This window comes from Euwallacea similis, chromosome 10, assembly GCF_039881205.1.
Source record: "Euwallacea similis isolate ESF13 chromosome 10, ESF131.1, whole genome shotgun sequence".
Lineage (NCBI taxonomy): Eukaryota > Metazoa > Arthropoda > Insecta > Coleoptera > Curculionidae > Euwallacea > Euwallacea similis.
The window spans coordinates 1,506,415-1,527,009 of record NC_089618.1 but is presented as its reverse complement, the minus strand read 5'-3'; the positions used below and the strand labels follow the sequence as shown (position 1 = coordinate 1,527,009).

The 20,595-nt window shown below is 37.7% G+C and overlaps 1 protein-coding gene across 8 annotated transcripts in view; it reads right to left on the bottom strand.

Moving 5' to 3' along the window:
- Positions 1–20,595, bottom strand: part of Piezo (piezo type mechanosensitive ion channel component) — a 31,515-nt gene that overhangs the window by 3,589 nt on the left and 7,331 nt on the right. The window contains exons 3-32 of one of the 8 annotated variants that reach the window (XM_066394511.1): positions 19,440–19,651; positions 18,998–19,253; positions 18,600–18,846; positions 18,234–18,408; positions 17,892–18,044; positions 15,975–16,101; positions 15,645–15,760; positions 15,198–15,594; positions 14,777–14,973; positions 14,580–14,728; positions 14,245–14,525; positions 13,878–14,191; positions 13,173–13,472; positions 12,915–13,116; positions 12,530–12,791; positions 12,216–12,401; positions 11,774–12,102; positions 11,522–11,647; positions 9,124–9,183; positions 7,694–7,809; positions 6,727–6,867; positions 5,957–6,050; positions 5,641–5,798; positions 5,496–5,587; positions 2,017–2,103; positions 1,114–1,375; positions 892–1,055; positions 595–777; positions 373–543; positions 90–237 (exon numbers count right to left, since the gene is read on the bottom strand). In XM_066394511.1, coding sequence (XP_066250608.1) covers positions 90–237; positions 373–543; positions 595–777; positions 892–1,055; positions 1,114–1,375; positions 2,017–2,103; positions 5,496–5,587; positions 5,641–5,798; positions 5,957–6,050; positions 6,727–6,867; positions 7,694–7,809; positions 9,124–9,183; positions 11,522–11,647; positions 11,774–12,102; positions 12,216–12,401; positions 12,530–12,791; positions 12,915–13,116; positions 13,173–13,472; positions 13,878–14,191; positions 14,245–14,525; positions 14,580–14,728; positions 14,777–14,973; positions 15,198–15,594; positions 15,645–15,760; positions 15,975–16,101; positions 17,892–18,044; positions 18,234–18,408; positions 18,600–18,846; positions 18,998–19,253; positions 19,440–19,651 — 5,705 coding nt within the window. Of the gene's footprint in view, positions 1–89; positions 238–372; positions 544–594; positions 778–891; positions 1,056–1,113; positions 1,376–2,016; positions 2,104–5,495; positions 5,588–5,640; positions 5,799–5,956; positions 6,051–6,726; positions 6,868–7,693; positions 7,810–9,123; positions 9,184–11,521; positions 11,648–11,773; positions 12,103–12,215; positions 12,402–12,529; positions 12,792–12,914; positions 13,117–13,172; positions 13,473–13,877; positions 14,192–14,244; positions 14,526–14,579; positions 14,729–14,776; positions 14,974–15,197; positions 15,595–15,644; positions 15,761–15,974; positions 16,102–16,925; positions 16,977–17,891; positions 18,045–18,233; positions 18,409–18,599; positions 18,847–18,997; positions 19,254–19,439; positions 19,652–20,595 lie in introns of all 8 variants that reach the window. The other 7 variants (XM_066394512.1, XM_066394513.1, XM_066394518.1 and 4 more) reach the window with 7 other exon arrangements.

The following is a 20,595-nucleotide window of genomic DNA, read 5'->3' as shown; positions in this document are numbered from 1 at the left end:
TTTGAAACACGTCAGATTTCCTACATTATTTTAATAGGAAAATTGATATGTTCCAAAAACTAATAAGTTCCGAAATATAACAATTTTACCCCAAACGACGAATATCCTATAAGTAGAACAAAGAAATTGATGAAATCGCAGAGAAACATGTACATGTAAACGTCGGCTGCGACTCGAGCAGTCGGATCTAGGAGTTGTCTGAAGAATAACTGCACTGATTCTGCGTATTTCGCGGCCCTAAAAATATAAAATTTTACAATTTACGTATCACTAATATTTGGAGGGGGAGAACCCTAGTCCTCCAAATTTAACTCTTTAACATCCTCACTGATAAATATTTATATAATATTTATTTAAATATTGCACATTTACCCCAGTTTTAAAGATTGAGGTATGTGGTCGCAATGATTAACCTCGATACTTTCAACGGACAAAACCTGCTCAGATTCTTCCCCCTCTCGCGGCGATGTCGTGCTCTCCGCTCGATTTTCCTCTGAAGTTGTACTTTTCCTGTTACTGGAGGTTTTGGAGTCGTTCTTCCTGCTACAAATAATAATAATGGCAAAAAGAACCAAAGAGGAATTGAGTGTCAACCTGTTGGAGTTATGGGTGGTACTGTTACTGGTCGGCCCGGCTATGCTGCTGCCGTTGGTGGCTACCGCCACTAGCTGACCGTCCACTAGTCTGTACTCACCCTCGTCTATAACAGACATGGCGGCAATCTGGCCAGTGGGTTCGCTAGTGGATTTCCATATTCCCATCGACTTTAGCATCATTCTAAATAGGAAATAAGATAAACACGTATTTCGTTCAAACTGAATGATATTTTACTGCCTGAATTAAATTCAATCACACACGTATATGTAAACAGTAGGAAGTACGTGGTCTCACCTATGGAAAAATACCACCAAAAGTAATACCAAATCCCAGTTGGCATAATTTTTCTGTCTCTGTATCCCGATTATGGTGGGCGGGAAGAACGGATTGTTTCCATAAATATCCTCGTTCCACGGGATTATATCCATTTGGAACAGACATTTTATTAGCACCACCAACTGAAAAACGGTAAAAAATCGGAATTCCTGTCCCATGAGAAATCAAAGACCATATTACCTCGGTATAAGCGATAATGGTAACCCAAAACGTCTTCGATGGTCTAGGGATGGTCATGGAGCCCCAGAAGAATACCATCAGGGGTAGCGGCAACGAAAGAAAAGTGGCGGTCTTAGCTTGATTTAAAAAAATGGCGAAATAGCAGAGCCATTCTGAGCGGCTCATCACCACGTACCAAAGGGCTAGGAGCATTCTGACGACGGGGGGTTGATCATCTGAAGACATTTCCTCTCCAAAGTCCTTTTCGGAACCCGATATTTTCCTACAAAAAGACACGCCACTGTTAAAACTTTTTGTATTAACTATTTTGATACATCAATGCTTGCTGACAACATCAAAATGTGCTGGAAAGTGAGAAAAACATTCAGTTGTTCACATAGATGATATACGGAAGGTGGTTTACTTGAGAAGGGCGGTATCATTGTAAAATCGTACTATACAGGGTGTCCGGGAATAAGGCATTCTGCATCGACCTGTATGAAAAAACAACAGTGGGTTTCTGGACACATATTTACAGGAGTTTTTTTTTGTTTTGACCTAAGGAATTGTCTCCTGAAGTATATAGTCACTTTTCCGGAACATCCTGTATATTACTGGTAAGCGGATTGGCTAGTAAGTAATAACGCATCTTTTTCTCAATTTCGGTCTTGGGGCCTGGAATTTGTTCAAAGAAAGTGGAGAGTTTGTTGAAATGAGTGAGAGAACGAACTAAAGTTAAGGCAGCACAAATTATTAACGAAAAATCGTGAAAGACGCAGAAGATCAAGTCACAAAATCACGGCGAATAAACATTTACAAAATGCTCATATAAAAAAGAAGGGATAATCGGACAAAAATTGGCACATAATGCAATGCGAAAAGCACAATGATACACATTTCGTGGGCATGTGCGATTTTATTTACCTGGAACAGCAAGGTGAATCGAGTCCTCGTTCCAAACTTGGAGCCAGAATACGTATTTCAGGAACGGTGAGCACACTCGCCTTTCGCCTACACAGCCAACATACGCAGGCGTACAGCCACTCTACTTAACTACTGCATTCCAATAGTTAAGACATGCTTATTAAAGTATGTCTTAACTCTGTTAATTTCGTTTAAAGGAAGGAACGATTTTATATTTTATAACTTCAAAGCTGAAGCGTGAATGATAACTTTGGCCTCCGTTATAACTACGCCACCCTGTATGAATTGCTGGCATTGTGATAAAATAAAAATAATAAACTTTGGTCCTGGGTATACGGGGTGTTTAAAAGCTTTACTGACAAACCTCTATGTAGCCGTATGACTCTTTATTTTTTATTTTAGTAAAAATTCACGTACATAAAATAGATGATTAAACTGCCAATTTTTCCATTCTGAACGGTACTAAGTTTTGGGGATCAGAGGCGTAGAAAGCGAGCCGAAAATTGCAAAAAAAACATAAATTTACAGATTTTTAAGTGCCTAACCTAGATATTTTCAGAATAATGGCAAATAAATGAATTAAAATTTTAACTTTCAACACCTTGTATATATAGGAAACTAGCAACTTTCGAGTAAAGCAAATTTTCTCCAATCGTCATCATTTGAGGTGTAATATCTCCAGCTTTTTGTTGTCACATTGTTAACGAATCACTTTGTATATTTCCAATCCATAAAAACATTTATTTCTTATTTAATATTAAAAAGATGAATAACCCTCAGAAATTTACCAATATAGTTTCCGGAAATCATATAGTCTCTATGATGATTTATAAATATTGAAAATCGTTCCTTCGTTTAAAAGAAACTAAGGGGTTTCGTGCTCAAGTAATATATCCATATACAGGGTCAGTTTCGGCAGATAGAATGCTCAAACACTTTGTTTTTTGTTTAACAAAACACAACACAACATACATTAAAAATGAATTCGAGTCTATAAAATTGGAAACCCACCCTGTATATACGACTAATTACAGTCAAAATCAATTAAGAGACCACTGCGACTTCCGCTTAAATAATCCTTCAAAGAATATGCATAAATATACAGGGTGTAACATATCATCACGGAGATATTTCAATGAGCAATAGTACTCTGTAAAATAATTTTAAAAATACTAACAGACTCATGGTCAAAAGCGTACCATTTTCAATATACAGGGTAGCAAGGTTTAATTTTTTTTCATATCTTGCGTTTTTCTCACGTACGTCTTGAATTAAATTTTTGAAATTTCGTACACTTATTCTCTTTAAGATCTGCTACAACAAAATGTTAAAATCGTCGGTGGTCATATACAGGGTGTTATTTTTTTGTTTTATATATTATTTTTATTGGAACACCTTTTATGAATTCCGAAACGAAATTTTGCTTTTTGGTCTATTGCAGTATTTTCCTATTTTTTACCGTTTCTGTACAATTAGCAAAATTATCTATCGATGCAAATTGAGAAAGTCCAGTCGCTTTAATAATGTTGTTTTGACTTTTAACGTTTTGTATTTTCAAAATATGAGAAGAAATGTAAACCTTTACCACCCTGTATATTGAAAATGGCGTTTTTTAACCATGGGTCTATTAACATTTTTTTATTATTTTGCGGGGTACTATCGTTCCCTGAAATATCTCCATGATGATGTGTTACACCCTCTATAAGTAGATAATCGCGGTCCATATCTGTGACGGCGCTTCTGCCACCCTTAGCTGATTCCGACATTACAGGGTCAATCTGAATCAAAAACCCCACGTTTTTTAAGTTTTAGGTAGTTCTAATGCATAGAAAAATGTTTTGCAGGCAAAAAAATATAAGGTAGATGTCTTTGTTAAGTCTAACGTCCTATCACAAGAAAAGATGTTTCTTAAAACTCCTCTAGTGGACATGAGAAGCCTATTTCTTCAAAAACAATGATTCTTCAAAATGGCAAGTATATGTGTGGGCACAAACAACATTATTCCTTTCTTGCCTCGTAGCTCAATCAAATGTACGAAAAGAAACAGACGCATTTTATAAACCAAATAAATTCAACAGCAAAAAAAAAGGATAATGTTGTTCTCTCCTCTTAAGATTAGGAATCAAAACCTACAAGTCTAACCAAGCGGAACGAAGCGTTTTGAAACTGCATCTGCGATTGAGAAAAATGAAAAACGACACAAATAGTGAAGGTGTTCAATACCTCTCCTGTTCGGAAGAGTAATAAACAGGCGAAGCCACAAGTTTAGTGCCGGTCTCTGCACTATAAGAGCATTTATCATCGCACACTCCGTTGCTCAGCACCGAAGTGGTCCTATAAGACATACCGCAAGACCAGCAAGATTATACTATCGAACGATGATGGTAAAGAATGTGATGGCATGAGCATTGAAAAGTGTTCATTAGCCTTGTCCGGTTACATAAGCGAAGCTTAAGACCCTCATAAACTTAAACTTTAGTTTGGGACGGTTTATGCTTCAAATCAGGTTTAAACACTGAGTTGTGTAACTGGACTTTAATTTCATTACTGTGAGAGCAGCGTAGGTCAGTATAAAGAATATTCAAAGTTGATTCTACATGGGATGCAAAGTTGATTAAATGGAGGTCTGAGGGAAGACTGATACGATCACGGGAGACTAATTCATCTCTTACATTTATATGTGCCGGTTATGAACTTATCACAGGCATGATGATTAACAACATGTTGACGCGAAAGTAAAGCTAAAACAGCATTTAACGGACTACAATGGGGAGTTTTCAGTATTTAAGCACGTAGCTTGTAAAATCTAAGCGATTAAATGGGTCGATACAAGTCGTTTTCTATTAAAAATCCCCATCAATCTCAATCTGAGTGTGTCAAAAATTTCCTTGACCCTGCGAAGTTTCATAAAAAACTTTACACACGAAAAATTGACCATGAGCAAACTTCGTTTTAGAGAAAAGCGATGGGAGATAAATCAGTTGTCAAAGATCGTACCCATTCTTCATAATTTACCCCACTCAGTTTCTAGTACGCTATATTCCCATCCCTGTAGTATCAATATGAGACACCCTGTAGTACCAATATGAGACACTCAGGATTGGCTTTATTCAATGGAAATTTGCAGAGAGGGCTGGAAAGAGCTGGGAAAATGAATTATGTACTTGTCTCATGGGCTTTACAAGCTCCCAGCCCTCCCAGAATACTAAACAAAATTTTGCCAAGCTACAACCAACACTTGTGACGTTTTAAGTAAAAGAGTAGTGAAAAATTAGAATTACATTACTAGAAACAGACCTTTCGGCGAGCACATTGTGCCTAAAGGAATCTGAAGAGCTGAACACCCCCATTACTGAAGATGCAGGCGATTCCTCGCTATTCAATTAAAAAATCTACTGTCTACACTATAGGAACAATTAAATGTAGTGCTGTTTTGACGTCACTCCAAAGGCTACTAATTAATCTAAAAAAAAACTTACGTGGAGTGCTTCATGAGGTCGTGGAAAGAACCGGCAGGCTGCCATAACTGGTTTGAACCCATTCGCACACCCACGTCGTACTCGGTGTTTTCCTGAGAAGAAATGTTATATAATTTGTGAGAGTTCCGAAGAGTTTTATACGAACTTTGAGCATCTTTCGTTCTTTCCCTAAGGTTTTGAGGACATAGCGATAGTCCCTGGAGTAGCGATTAAGGAAGTGCGTGAGGCTAATCATGCCACTTTCGATAAACGCCCAAATGAACACGATCCAGTGAACAGCCCTTTGCAACAAGCTGTATTCCCCTGAAATTCGCATAGAATAAAATTAAACTTTATGTTCCTCATAGAGATATATTAACTATTAGGATTGATTATCAAATTATTTCTGAAATTTCTATCTCCAGGAATCAGTTTATAAATCTTAATTAACACCTCCGTCTTGCTTGGGCAAAGCTACTTACTGGGCTGGGTTAACTCACTAATATCATCGTCTTTGCTGGTACTGGGTTGAGGATCTTCCTTGATTGTAACACTTTTCGAAGTCGGTTCTTCTACCTAATCAGAGAACTACATTTAGTGATATGTATAGTTGAATTTTGACACTGTCAGGAAGCAGAAGAAAAAAGAAGAGGTGTAGTATTTATACGTTGAGGAGATATTATGCACAGTGAGAGATAGATTAAATAAATACTGCAATTAAATCATAATGTGGGGACTTAAAGTCCATTGGCAGCTAATTTCCATGGAAAAATATGGCTACTGCTAAGGGCGCTGCCAATAGTCAAGAAACCGAAGGAAGCGAATTACAAATCAATCATAACTTCAAATGGCAGCTTATATCCAATCTAATGACAGAATCACTCGCTTTCTTATGTTTGCATTTTGCCCACCAGGCGTCGCATTCATTTTCGGGATTCCCAATTCATAACCTCTAGTGGCATTACATATCAAATGCTATGACAGAATTAGTTCGCATTTTGCCCACTAGAAGTTACAATATTTTTTTCAGTTTCCAAGTTCCTAGCAGGTAAATTTTCAGTTTTCAAATGAATGATTGTCATTAATATTGATAAAGTTAATAACGATTTTTCACAATCACCATAATATTAAGTGCCCAAACACTACTCAAACTCACTACTGTAGGTAGATATGCACAAAAGCTGAAGGAAGCAGAGAAGCTAAATGAAGCGGTGGTTAATATGCGCAGAACACTTTGTGATTAGTAACTCACTGTCGGTGCTGGTAACGGAGCAGACATAGTGGAGCGCGCCGACTTTTTTCTAGCTAGAGGTACACTAGAACGCCTTTTCATGCTTTTTCTTCGCTCCCGCAACACCGTTGCCACATCGGTTTTTATCGTGGCGTTCAAAAACTACAAACCGAATTTCAATGAATCAATCCTTTCTGTTCACGATAAACCTTAAACAACCTCAACTAATGGTGGATCCTCATGAGCTTGTAAATATTGACAAGCGCAACGCAGCTCCATTGGTGGGGATGTCTATTTGACAATTTGAGCTTGGAGTGATTTGCTAATCAGCTAAAGTGACAGTTACGTTGTCAATGCTACGCCCATGAGGGTGGAAGAAACAATGAATCAAACAAAGCCATTACTCGAGCTCTCAAAATGCTTGCTTCGAAGGGTATGAACGTATGATAATAGGTGCAGATGAAATCGAAATGGTGCTGTAAGTATACTTTTGCAACCCAAGATAAGTTTAATACTAAAAATATTATAAGACCCGGTACTTAACATTTGACAAAGGCGGAAGCAAATACAGGGTGACCCTGTTTCATGCTTTCAAGGCCAAAAAAATAGGGCTTAATTTGAAATATCTCTTGCTATTTACCACATTGCTATCTGGAGACTTTTTTAACATAATTAAGCACACACAGACTGTTAAAGACCTCTAAATGCAACGTGAAGTATTTTGGTTTATAGATACTTTTAATTCTAAAATACAAGGCGGCAATTAAAACAAAGCAAATTTTTCCTGATAGACTTTTCAAAATTCCTGCAGTTTAATTTTTTTAACTTCGGATCGCTGCGAGAGCATGTTCCCGAATTTCGAATCCCATAAATGTTTGTTTTAAAAAGCCCAAAATAATTGGAGACAAACAATGGCAATCCTGATAAAAAAAAACATACACACACTCACACAAAACAAATCATACAATGTACTCGACTAAAATCTCACCTCTCCCATGGTTGGCATATCAGTGCAATCATCATCGTCTCGAGTTTCTTCGGGCAGAAGATCCAATTCGTCGTCATCCAGTTCATCGAACATATAGTAGTCTCCGGAACGTATAGCTGTTTATGTGAAAAACACAAAAATTATGTTTGTACCAGAATGTCTAGGATCTACTTAAGGCTTTAAAAATCAATGTCCTGTTAACTTTACCAAGAAGATAATCTCTGCTCTAAATTCACCGCCTCTATGGAAATTATCTTTTTGGCAAGTTTTCGCCCAGAGGCATACATAGCAATGCCCTGTTTATGTTAAAGAATTATGTCGTGCAGATTTAAATAAACTTGGCATTGGTATAGATTTAGGCCGAAGAAAATATCTGTTTGATTGTTAGAATAAATATCAAAGGAAGTTTTAAAATCCACGTACAGTTAATTGGCAATTTTTTTACGTAATTTAGACATCATTGGAACTTGGAAAAATTTTCCTGAAGTCAGGCAAAAATCTCAAACATTCCTTATGTTCCTTAAGAATTAGGAACTACTTCAGAAAATTGGTGAAGGCTTATGGTTATCTAATAAACTCTATCTTAAAAGTTTGCATCAAGCGATATATTTGCATTGATATTTCCTAAACAGATATTTTCTCGAAAATTTTGGTTTCGTTTAAGCCACAAACTATGAGCAAATTGGTGGTTAAATCAGAAGAACTAACTACATGAGGAAGTACACTTAGAAAGCGAAAATAGCAAATATGACGAAAAACATAATAAATGTTGTTGAAGAGCAACATCTGATGTTGCTGAAAAATACAGGCTTTTTCTTGTGGTCGAAACTTTAGGACTTCATTTTATGACGATGTTAGACAGGCGCAGGTAGCGTTCGGCGGTAATACACCCAATTTCGCCATAAAATAAAAAAGGGTTTGTCATTTCTGCATTTTTAAGACATTTTTGTTTATAATATATTCGACGATTGATCCAAAATACTGAAAGTTCTGTATTTGCGTTTTTTTGATATTTGTTCTGATATTAATCGTGGGTAAAAACATAAACAGAAATTCTATAGTAATATATTTTTTTTAAATTTAACTATTTAATATGTGACCCAAGATAATTTGCTATTATTGCCCATTAAACGTTCCTCCTCAGGAAAACACAAGATATTCTCAAGCAGAACGTGCGATTAAGCTGTTACCTTGTTAGGTGCTTTAAAGTGATACAAAAAGTAGTGAAATCTAAATATTTTCAAGTGACACGAATCTGAACAAATAAAAAATGAAGCAAAATTTAAAAGAAACTACTTTTGAGGCAATATGCGGCTTTTGACTCCCTTTATCCTGTGACTATCTATTGAGATTCGAAAACGTTTGTAAGTAATAAACTACCCTACTTGAAACAGATTTCTTTTAATTGAAAATAAATTCATATAATTTACCCTGTTTAAACGTTTTGGGCTGCAATCTTCTATAGTTAGGCCTACGTTCTAAAACAGAATCTATAATAAAGAAATACCATAAAATAGTATTAATTACGAAAAAACCTGCAAATAAATAATGGCACCGTTGATTATGTATTTACACTATACAGTGCGGAAATGGAGATAAATGTAATACACAAAAGTCTGGTTTGCAAATGAGGAAAATCGGCTATAAAATGTTCAGTGATCAGAATGAGAATGAACAGTAAGGAGATTGGTGAAACCGTCGGTTAACTTAGAGAAAAAACAACAGATTGCCCTATTTTATGCAATTTTTAATAGTATTTCGTTTATCACAAAATGTAAACATTTTCTTTAAGTTAATATATTTTCTATCTCCTAAAATTTCCTGGACTTCCATGCTGTTCATTCTCATCTAGAACGCACTGTATAAAACAAGTCAAAGCAGTTATTTCATTTTAAAGTCGTGGACAAATCTAAATAATATATAAGACGCCCTAAAAAATCAAAAACAAACTGAAACCGTAAATTTTTCAGGTGAAAATAGGCGAACTTGACTCAATTTTCAGGACATTGAAAGTTGATTTACAAAAATATTTTTGTCTTGTAGAGGAGCAGAGCAAAGCACTTTCACATAAATTGAATTCAATCGGTCCATCTTCACCTAAGAAATTTGAGGCATCATTTTGTCCATGTTTTTTGAGACACCCTGTATTTTAAGTTTTTAGAGTTTTTCCTTCCCTACAAATGCACAACTCAGACACTTCTCAAAATCGCTGAAAACTCGTAAAATTTACAGTTCTACGCCAATCAGGCCGATGAAGACGTAAACCGCAAATAAATGGTCGGGCAAAACTGGAAATTTTCGTGATTTCCATTGAACGATTTCGGTGGATTTTGGAAACATAGGGTTTCCTGCCCAATTTACGACTTTCCAGCGATTTATCTTAACAAGCGTATATACGCAGACGTTCCGACTAGAACATCCAAACTTAAAAATTAAAATTACACTCGTGGTGACTGAAATGCGACCGGGTGGAGTACGAAATGACGCTCTGACGAGGAGTGACCAAACTGCCTGCCATCCACGGGGGTCCTAAACTGATTTGCCTTAAAACAGGCCCTCGGGGAGGTTCACTCACCGCCTCGGCATAAGGGGGTGCTTCATCATAAGGTGGAGGTGAAAATACCGGGAAACTGTCATCGGGGGAAGGGGGACGGGGGTTGAGTTCGGAATTCGGAGGTGAGGAAAATGAAATTCTCTGAGGTTCCAAGTAGGCTTCGAGGGAGACTGTCATGACTGCAGAATAAGGGGAAGGAGGGGCTTGTGGTTGGATGGTGGACGAACGCGGAGTGAGAGGGGCGATTTCTTCGTCCTCTTCTTCAATGGGGGTGTGGTACCCAGTCGGATTGGTACCTTGTGACGTCGCAGACGTGCAAGAAGACACCGAGGAGGCTCGAGCCAGGGGAGGTTTAGCTAAATTGGGTTAGAATGGGGTGGTTATTTTGCGAAATGATTTTAAGTGAATCAGATTACTTTTGGTTACACTTTGGAACGGATTGAATTATTTGAAACTGAACTGCCCTTCAAAAAGAAGCACCACATTTTTGCTTAGCTACAGTTTCCCCGACAAAATGTTTACTCTTCCAAAACTAGCCTCCCTCCTAAACTTTCTAGACTCCTGGAAGCGGTTCATCATATATAGAATTTGGGACACCCTGTATAGATTAAAGTTTTCTATTTTTGATGACGCTTCAAATGTGTAGCAGTGGTAACTGTTAAAAATGCTATTTAACTCCTTTGAATGAGAGCAAAACCGGCTTTCAATCACCGAAAGAATGAACGCAATCAGTCTTTGCGGAGAAACCGTGGCTCTGGTATCTTCTTTTTAACAAGTAGTTTTATTCGATTTTTTTAACTGTAAACAAAATATTGAAAGTTGTTAATTTAATTATGAATGAAACGAGTCTGTAACGTTATGGGATGAAGCAGAACGACGATGTCCAAGACAACGGTTTTATTGTCCCTCAACCAATAGGAAACTTGCAGAGAGAAAGTTTAGTAAAACACCGATCACTGACAAGTTGAATATGTAAATGGCTGTAGAAACCTAAGAGTATCTACCGCTATTTCTTCCAAACAACAAAATTAAACATGTATAGAAAGTAACGATTTCGAAGAAATATAAGCGACAGCATCATTCACGCATATTATACCCATTTAGTTTTAATTTGGAGAGTTGTAGGCCATTGAAACTTCATTTTCTGCTTTTTCGCATAAGTCAAGAATCTGTCCATTTGCAAATAATAAAAATGGGTTATATGTGCGTTGAGCTGACCTGTCACTCACCATGTCACTTAGACTGTCAATAATAATATTTGAACTCAATGTCACCTTGAATCTTTTGCTGGTTTGCCTTGATTCTATCCATTTTTACTTTGATCTTCTCCAATATGTGGCGCTCGATTTCCACTTGTTCATCCATTCGCTTCGCTCTCATTTCTTCTATTAATTCAGCACCTAATTTAAACCAACAATTGTAATAGTAAAGAAAAATTGCATTTTGAAATTCACCATCCGATGAAAGATCCGTGCAGGCGAATCTTAACACTACTCATATAAGAAAAACTTGAGAAGAATAATTACCTCTAGAAGCCAATATGGTCGTCGCTTTCGTGTCGTTGATCATATGGAAGAAATTGTAGCTCTTGAACAATCTTTTCTGCATTATCAATAGCCCGAAACAGACACCATCCCAAAACAGGCCCAAATATTCCCGAGGCACCTCGCACTGCCCAGTGTTGGGCAACATGGCAATCTCCTCGATGTTGCCGAATTTCCTGACACAACCGATGCCAAAGAGCATCAACCAATGGCATTCACCCACGTACTGATAAACAAAGACGCACCCAACCAATTGAAGACAAGCTTTGATTAGGATCACGGTCACATTGTAGCCGAGCAGCCAATTCCATCTGAAAGACATTTTATATGAAGCCGTATAATCTTGAGTAAAGGAAAAATTATGAAACTAGTAGAAGTATGAAATGAACTAAACTTATCGTGGAAGTTGACAAAGAAAACTTACTTTTTTATAATCTCCCTAATGGGCCTTAAATACAGATCAGCGCCCTCCCACAGGAACAAAAAGGCACCAATAAGGTAACCCACTGAAAATATGTTGGTACGATTGGTTCCTGCCAGGAACACAACGGCCAAGGTGAGGTAAAACAGACTGCATAGTACGCATCTCTTAACAATATCCAAATAAGACCTGAAAGTTAAAAAGCGGTATTAAAAACAAACAGAATCAAGAACTACAGTACAATATCGAAAACTGCATATTTCAAAAATTATTCAGTATTGCGAATAAGAATTTCAGTGATCTAAAACGAGTTTTACCTGCAATAAGTAATGAAATCTGGCACAGGATTTTCAAAGTTCTTATCCTCGGCTAAATGGATGATGTTCTCGTTGCTACCACCAGCGTAGTTTTGTCCAGCGTATCTTCGCTCTATTCTAAACACGACCCACTGTCTGGACAAAAAGAAGAGGAGCAGAAAATCCCAAATTAGACGTTTGGGGTTGGGAGGATATTTGTCGTTCATCAAGTACGCCCATTCTTGAAGGCGGATGTAGAGGGTGTCACGGTTCCACGGATAATCTTGAATTGAAATAGGTATGAGAAGTTCTGAATTTATGTATAATAGCTCAATATTGTGGTACGTACGATGACAAGTAATAAAGTGACAGTCTACATTAGATTTGGGACACCCGGTATACTTACCTATACACAAAGTGGGTGGAAGTCCAATGGCCATAAAGTACTGTATCGGCAGCAAAATTGCAGTGAAAAACACGTAGAAAATCCACACTTTAGACAGAGTACTACGCTTTAGAGAAAATAGAGCCACCAACCAGAGGGCGTAGAAAATGGCGTAGAGATCCATCCGGATCGCTATGACGGCGACAGTGGCCATAAAACTGATCTAAAAATACACAAAAAAGTCTTGTAAAACAGTGTGCTAGTAGAGGATGTTCTTACCTCTATGCCAAACTTGTAATAGGCATAGTTGGCCAAATACTTCAACATATTCTTTAGATTTTTGTCGGCATCGCCCCTGGTGATTCTCGGGAACATAAAGAAAGCTCTGGTGGTGGGCCGACCTCTGGCTATTCGGTAGTTGTACTGTCTTACTAAAATAACTGAGTAGAGTGTCACAATAAGGATGTATATGATGTTCCATTTGACCAAACTGGGCACCGAGCGGCCTACTTGGTCCGTCTTGTCGAATCCCAACCAGTGCATGTTATTGGCTATTGTCTCTGTGTGGTTTGCGTTATCCTAAAGAGGATACTCAGTGAATCAAGGAGAGAACACGTTCTAGCACACAGAACTGTACACATGATATAGCGTGGGAAAACCATGGTTATACCCTAGAACATTTGGACATAAGAAACAATTTACGGCATTCCCCTAAAACTGGTCCCTTGTGACTCGAATCTGAAGCATACCAAACAAACAACAAGAATTTCCCTGATGATGTGAAATATTCGTAAAATTTTGGAGGAGATTTCAAAAATATAATGTGGTCCCATTGACTTAAACACAACCGGAAATTTTTTCTTAGAGTTTTCCCATACGAAATCGTGTGCATTTCCTGTGGAACACCCTGTATAAAAAATTAAAAGTTGACTATCACTGCATTAAATTCCACTGGAACCAACCAACGACCAGAGAAGAACTTACCATCGCGCACGTCACATTCCACATTCCAGGATTAATGTATTTGATCTGGTACAACATCCTGGCCAGAAGCAATAGCGACACCAACACGGAACTCGAATAAATGGTAAAAATTTGCACCGGTCGTCCCAAAGTGAGCGACGCTGGAATGAGTAAAATCAGAACGAAGTAGAGAGCACATTTGTCATAGACGCAGAGCAGCATGGCGAAAAACAACACCACTCTGGGCATGTGAATCTCCAAAAAGAGGTAGAGCAGGTTTAAGAATTTGTGAAGCCTTGTAGCCCATTTTTCCACCACTTCTTTGAAAGTTATGTCTAAATGGTAATTTTTAATGTAAATTATGAAGGAACATCGGTCAGAAGCTTACTGTCGAAATCGCTCATTTCAAACTTGTAACCTGAGGAGGAAGGATCATCTTTATCACTCCTATCAATAATGGCACCCCCTTGCATGGAACTCTCGTTCAAATCATCATCCTCTTCTTCGGTCTCGTTTATTATACTGGCGTTCTTAGGATCCGACAAAATCATGAAGTCGTTGTGGAAGTAGTGGAGTTGCACGACCGTTATAATCACAAAGAAGGTGGGGGTTACTAAGCGAACAAACAGCTGCTTGGTTTCAAACTTTTCCAGACCGATATCCAGCTGCCTAAAACGCAATATTTGCAGTGATTATATTTGCAGAAGGGTCACTTCGACTCACTGCTCCTCGGCTACATGCAGGTATTTTGTCCAATATTCTGGAAAGTTATCGAATTGGTAGGTGTAGGTTAGTACTAGCACCATCATGGAGAATATGATGACCACCAACCAGAATCCAAACATCATTCTTCTCCAAACGGTAAAAGACAACTGAAATTTTGGTAAAAAATTATGCGTAAAATGCCGGTTAAAGTTTACCTGGAAGGATAAGATAAAAATCAGGAATAAGGCCATGTATACTATACGAAAACCGGTCATTCGCTGACCGGTAATGGCCACGGCGAAAAGGGTAATGGCGACCACCCAAATCCAGAATTTCGTTAAGAATTTCTTTAAGTGATTGCCCACGACATCCATGATTTTTATTTCTTTCTTCTTCGGTTCAGTATTGGCACCTAGAAAACAAATATTTAGTCTTCCTTGATGCGATTTTTTCAATTTTGATTTCAAATTATATTCAATATTAACTACCAAGGACCGCTAATCAAGGAATGATAATATTGATATAATTCACGTTCTTGCGTATGTGATGCACGCAGGAACGTGAATGCCGTGCGATCATGATCTATTGCTGACGTCACGCCCAGATTGTAAAATTACGATTTTACATTAAACATACCGGATGTTGCAGCACCAACGGTCAATTGCAACGGCGCCACCATATCTGCCAAGGCACTCGACTGCCTCTCGATAAGTCTCTCCTGCATGTACTGCCTCAAAGTCACCCAGAACATGCAGGTGTAAAGACACTTGACGAAAAGCGGATTACAGGGCAAAATGGTGACCTTAACGAAACCTATTTGCGCTAAGTTAATGCCGCTTAACGTCGATGGCAACTCGCTCTCTGTCAAGTTCATTGAGTAAATGTAGGCGGATATCAAGAGGAACCATGCGTAGAAGACGAGGAATGGGCTGGAGCGCAGCATGCTCTTGCGCTGGTTAGGCACCAGCCAGATTATATTGGCCCAAATGAGCAACACAAACGTTATCCAGCTGATGTAGGTTATGCTCCAGGCCTGAAAGGGTTCGATCATAGGGAAACAACGAAGGAAAAATTGCGACTTACCATCATGATTATATTTGTGCCCAAATATGAGACCCGGATGATGAGTTGAAGTAGGTTCTCCAAGAAAAACACCAAGTTCTCGATTAAAGTTGGTTCGTATTCCTCTTCTGGATTACCTTGGCAAGGGGCAGGTAATTAAACGTAAAATCATGGATATACAACAGTGGTCAAACGTAGATAACACTTGAGAGATCCAACAAATACATGATAAAAATTGATAGAACAACATTGTGAAAACTTTTAGGGTGTTTTGTCTCATACTTTGACCACTATGCATGGACAATCAACTTAATTTTTGGCCAGCTGCATACTGACTCGAAGTAGGCTTACCTAATTCATCTAAAGGTATCTCCTCTGGATGTTCCCCATCTACGGTGACGCTTCCAGTGGAATCCTGCATTATCGCACTACGTTTGCTTGATCCATACCTCCTGATCGGACTCACGCCTTTTATTAACTAAGAAAAGTACACCTCTTTTACTGTGGAATATTTCAAAATACCTGAAAGAATCCTATTTACAAATGAAATTTATCAAATCTATAGTTCCATTGTAATGTATCATGCCCATATCAACTAGGAAAGTGAGCAAACTCTCATCAAAGACGTGAACACAGAGTTCAAAGAGTTTATTATACAAAGATTATACAGAGTGATTCACTAACAGTGACCAAAGATCAAACCTCGTGTTCTTTATTGAGCTTTAGGTTAATCTCTTATTATAGCAAAATGTAAAAAAGCATTGAATAAAATCGATAATCTTTAATTCCATTTGCAAATACGATTAATGAACTTCTAATCAACATTAATTTTACTCTACTGACTATTGATGCTAGTACCTTGCTATTGTATTCATACAGGGTGGTGAAAAATTAAGGAACAATGGTATGTCAGACTAGGTAATATTCAATTCACTAAGGCAAGTATTTTTGATTATACAAGGAGAGGCAGACAAATTGGCGAGTATCGTAATTTCTTTCAGACAGTGAAAAAATTCTTTTCTGCAGAACAAAACTCTCCCTTTATAGTTCAAAACAGTATGCTTAAATGCCATAAAGCTTTAGGAAATTTTCTTATTCAAAGAAATTGAACGTAGGCCATAATTGATCACAACCCTGTATTAAAGCGACTGTTGCCTCCACGATGGAAAAGCAAGAAATAGATTAATTAATACAGTTAACTCAAATCTGTGTTGCTATACCACCAACACCATGATCCACAAGTAGAATGTAGGCCAAAAAAGCTGAATTAAGCGAAAAAGAATGAACGGAAGTAATACGTACTGGAGTATCCTCTCTCATGTCTTGTTCATCGCTTACTCTTCTATTTGCAGCCTAGAAAAAACCAGCAGCAGCAAGAATTTAAAAGCAACAAAAAACGTGTACAAATTAAAAGAAATGTGTATGCCGCTAGTAAGAGGTGTGTACAAAACTATTAGTTTGGACTTACTGGCAATATTCTATCAAAAAAGTGCTTATTCATAACTCTTAATGGAATAATGGAGCAATGTCATACAAGGTATTAATTTAAAAACTCTTAATTGAGATGTTGTAAAAACGCAATTTGGTAAAAGTGTTATGTCGGTAAAAGAATTAAAACCATCAACCTTTAATCCATATAAAGTCTCCAAATTTCCATATGTAAATCCGTAATGCCAATATGTAAAACCGCATCTTCTATGCCACTGAACAGATTAGAAATAAGTTTCACAGATGTTGTCACTGGAAATCCACTGGGACACATCGTCAATTTCCAAGTTCATGCAGAAAACCGATGTCTTTAGGAATATTTTGGGATCCCCACTTCTTTACTCTTGATTTGTGCTTAATTTGTCTAAATTGGAAAGTTTCACAATTCTTAGATGTTATGTAAGGATCTTGGAAATAAAGGAATATAGATTTTTTAACTTTGCTGACGGAATTAACCAGACTAACCCGTTCTATCCATTTAGAGGAATTAAGAACGGAGGTAACCCGATTTTTTTTTTCACGTGGAAAATCTTCAAAAAGACACCTGACCTGTTGTCCTGGTGGTCGGGTAGTGTGGGATTCACCAAAGCATCTTCCCACTAGTTAACCCGAACTAACCTAAATCGACCCTTTAGGGACATTTTACCGGGGACACACTACCAGATCACTCGATGTGATAGGATGACCACATTATTAAAAGAAAAAACGAATTAACATGCAAAACCTCCAAAAGCGCATTCTCAAACTGAAGGCAAAAACAAGCAAGAGTAACTCGCTTACTCGCACTTTTCTTCCCGCACTTTGCCACCTGCGCTTGGTAATCGTCGCCGATCGCATTAACTGCGACTTGCTGACTTTGTCGGACAACTGCCTGTTCACTTGCCCTTTATAGCTGCCCTCCAAACGTGAGAACGTGCCCTGTTTCTTTTGAGACTGCAATAGTGGTTAGAGGGTTAGTAAAGGGAAACTTGCGGATGCGTCCATACACGAGGAGAAATAATGTTCAATCTAATTAATGTGTTAGATGAGGCCAACGGTTGTTCCGATACTGGTACGCAATTAGTGTAGCGAACCTAATGTAAGGTGTAGTCTAAGTAACCGAACATATGAGTAGGTACTTACGTCTGGTTGCAGTAAAGCTTGAGATTCTAGGACTAAAATGTAGAAGAGCCAATAGAGGGCAAAAGGGTTTACGTATGAAGCCCATTCAGCTTCCTCGAAGTTAAAGGTTCTGGGATCTGTTGTGTTCGTGCTGTTGTCACATGAAGAGACTCGAAGGGGGGTGAGACCGAAGTACCTGGAAATGTTGTTATACAGACAGATGTAGCAAATTCTGTTACAATATTTAACGGTTTTCCATATGTGCGCGTTGGAAAATAGGTTTCCACAAAAACTTTAGATGCCGTGCCTACTGTACACTCTAAATTTGAATTAAATAAATATCTAAAAAATTGGATCTTTATTTAACAATAAAGAGAAAATTCTTACCTCGCCCACGTGCTATTCCTATCCAGCACCTCTTGGGACCACTGGAATTGATAGGTATACAAGACGCACATGTGTCCGAAGACGAACGGCAAGATACAACACATTAAAATGGCGAATCCTCTTCTTAGCTGTTTGTAACAGGCCCACCAAGTGGCCACCGCCAAAAACACCACAAAGTACAATCCTCCGATCACGGAAGGCCGTAGCACCGCCGCCAAACACAAAGTTATCAGTACCCCATAACGACCTGCAAAGTAATCAGAAAATAATACAGAGTGTTTCTAGTTAAACGAAAATTTCGATCAAAATTTATTATGATGAGATTGTGTTAAAGTAAATAGCCCTGAGGAAGAAGGAAATATAGGTTGAAGCGTGGTATTTTACAGACTTCTACTCACCTACTCCTACAATAAACGTTAAATATTTCTTCCTATTTTTAGTCTCTTCGTCCAACCTCTCGTTTTCGGTCCGATTGTCCGATTCGGAAGCTTCAACATTAGGAGCTGTAAGCTTCTTAAAGAGAACAAAAAAAATCACTGAAGTGGCTAACATTATCGGTTCAGGTGAGATCCATGTAAAGGCATCATTTAATGATATGTGGTTCAGTCTTATGAATCCTACATGACGCAGGAGTTTCTCTAAAAATTCACAGTCCTGGAATGCAAAGATTATAGTTAATACGTAATAGTACTGGGCAAAACTTATCTAAGGAATTCTTTAAGAGAGTTTAGTTGGAATTTCTTGGCAAGTGGTTCAGATTTTTCTTACGACTACGTTTAATACACACTGTATACTAGTTAAAGTGGCAAAACCACCACAATACAAAACCTTAAAAGTTACCTTTAAAAAATGTGCATATGGAGGCATGGCAAATAAAACGATTTGGAACGCCAGTTGCCCTAGGGTGGTCAACGTTGACACCACAATCAGAATCTTGAGGAAAACCCCAGAGTGACCCTTCATAGTCCCCTCCGTTGGGACCGGCACAAACGGGGTGTAACATAGCAATAGGAAGTATATAGCGGACACGACTGAAGGTCTGAAGATTATGCCTAAAAAAAATTTTCAAATAATGTTAGAAAATGTGATATACAGGGCGTTGGAGAAAGTTAAACTGTCGCTCGAATAACGTCTCTAGAATTTCTTCAGATATTCTAAACAGCTTAATTGAGACATTGTGTTTTATTACATGATATACAGGGTGTAACATGTCATCATGGATATATTTCAGGAAACGATAGAATGCTGCAAATAATACATTCATTTATCACCTACCTGAAGCAATTCGTAAGATTTAATAAAATTTCTTAAAATAAAAATAAATCAAAATTATGAAAATTGTTGAGAATGTTCTTTAAGAAATGCGAAACTTTGCCAATCTGTATGTCAAAAATGGTGCGTTTTTGACCATGGGTCTATTAGCATTTTTGTATTATTTTGCAAAGTATTATCGCTTCCTGAAATATCTCCATGATAATATGTTACATCCTGCATACAATTTTCCAATAGGGTGACACGCATTAAGGGCACAACGAACATTGCTGAATTTTTTCGTATCATATTCCATTAATGAAAGCAAAAATAATATTAACTGGGGTAGGGTAGGCAATACGAGGTTTCAGGGTGTGGATAGCGTTCTTGTTTATATATTAAATGGGTTACGGAAACGGCGACACTACGTCGAGATAACTTTGATTAGATTTAAGGCGGCACGGGGACGTAGCTATTAGATATTATTTCTATAATACTAATAGAAAACTTTGTTATCTATAGTGCACAATGGAGTCCAACTTGTCTCTATAATACAGGGTGTTCGCAAATAACGTTGAAATATTTTGTGAAGTGATTCTAGGGATTAAAATAATAGAAAAAGTTCTTACAATCATATCCCAAAAATTGCTTCTTAAAGGGATTAGAACCCCTTAAAAGGGGAAATCTGAACATGTTTTTTAGAGTATGTTTATAGGAACCTTTTTCCATTATTTTAATATCTAGA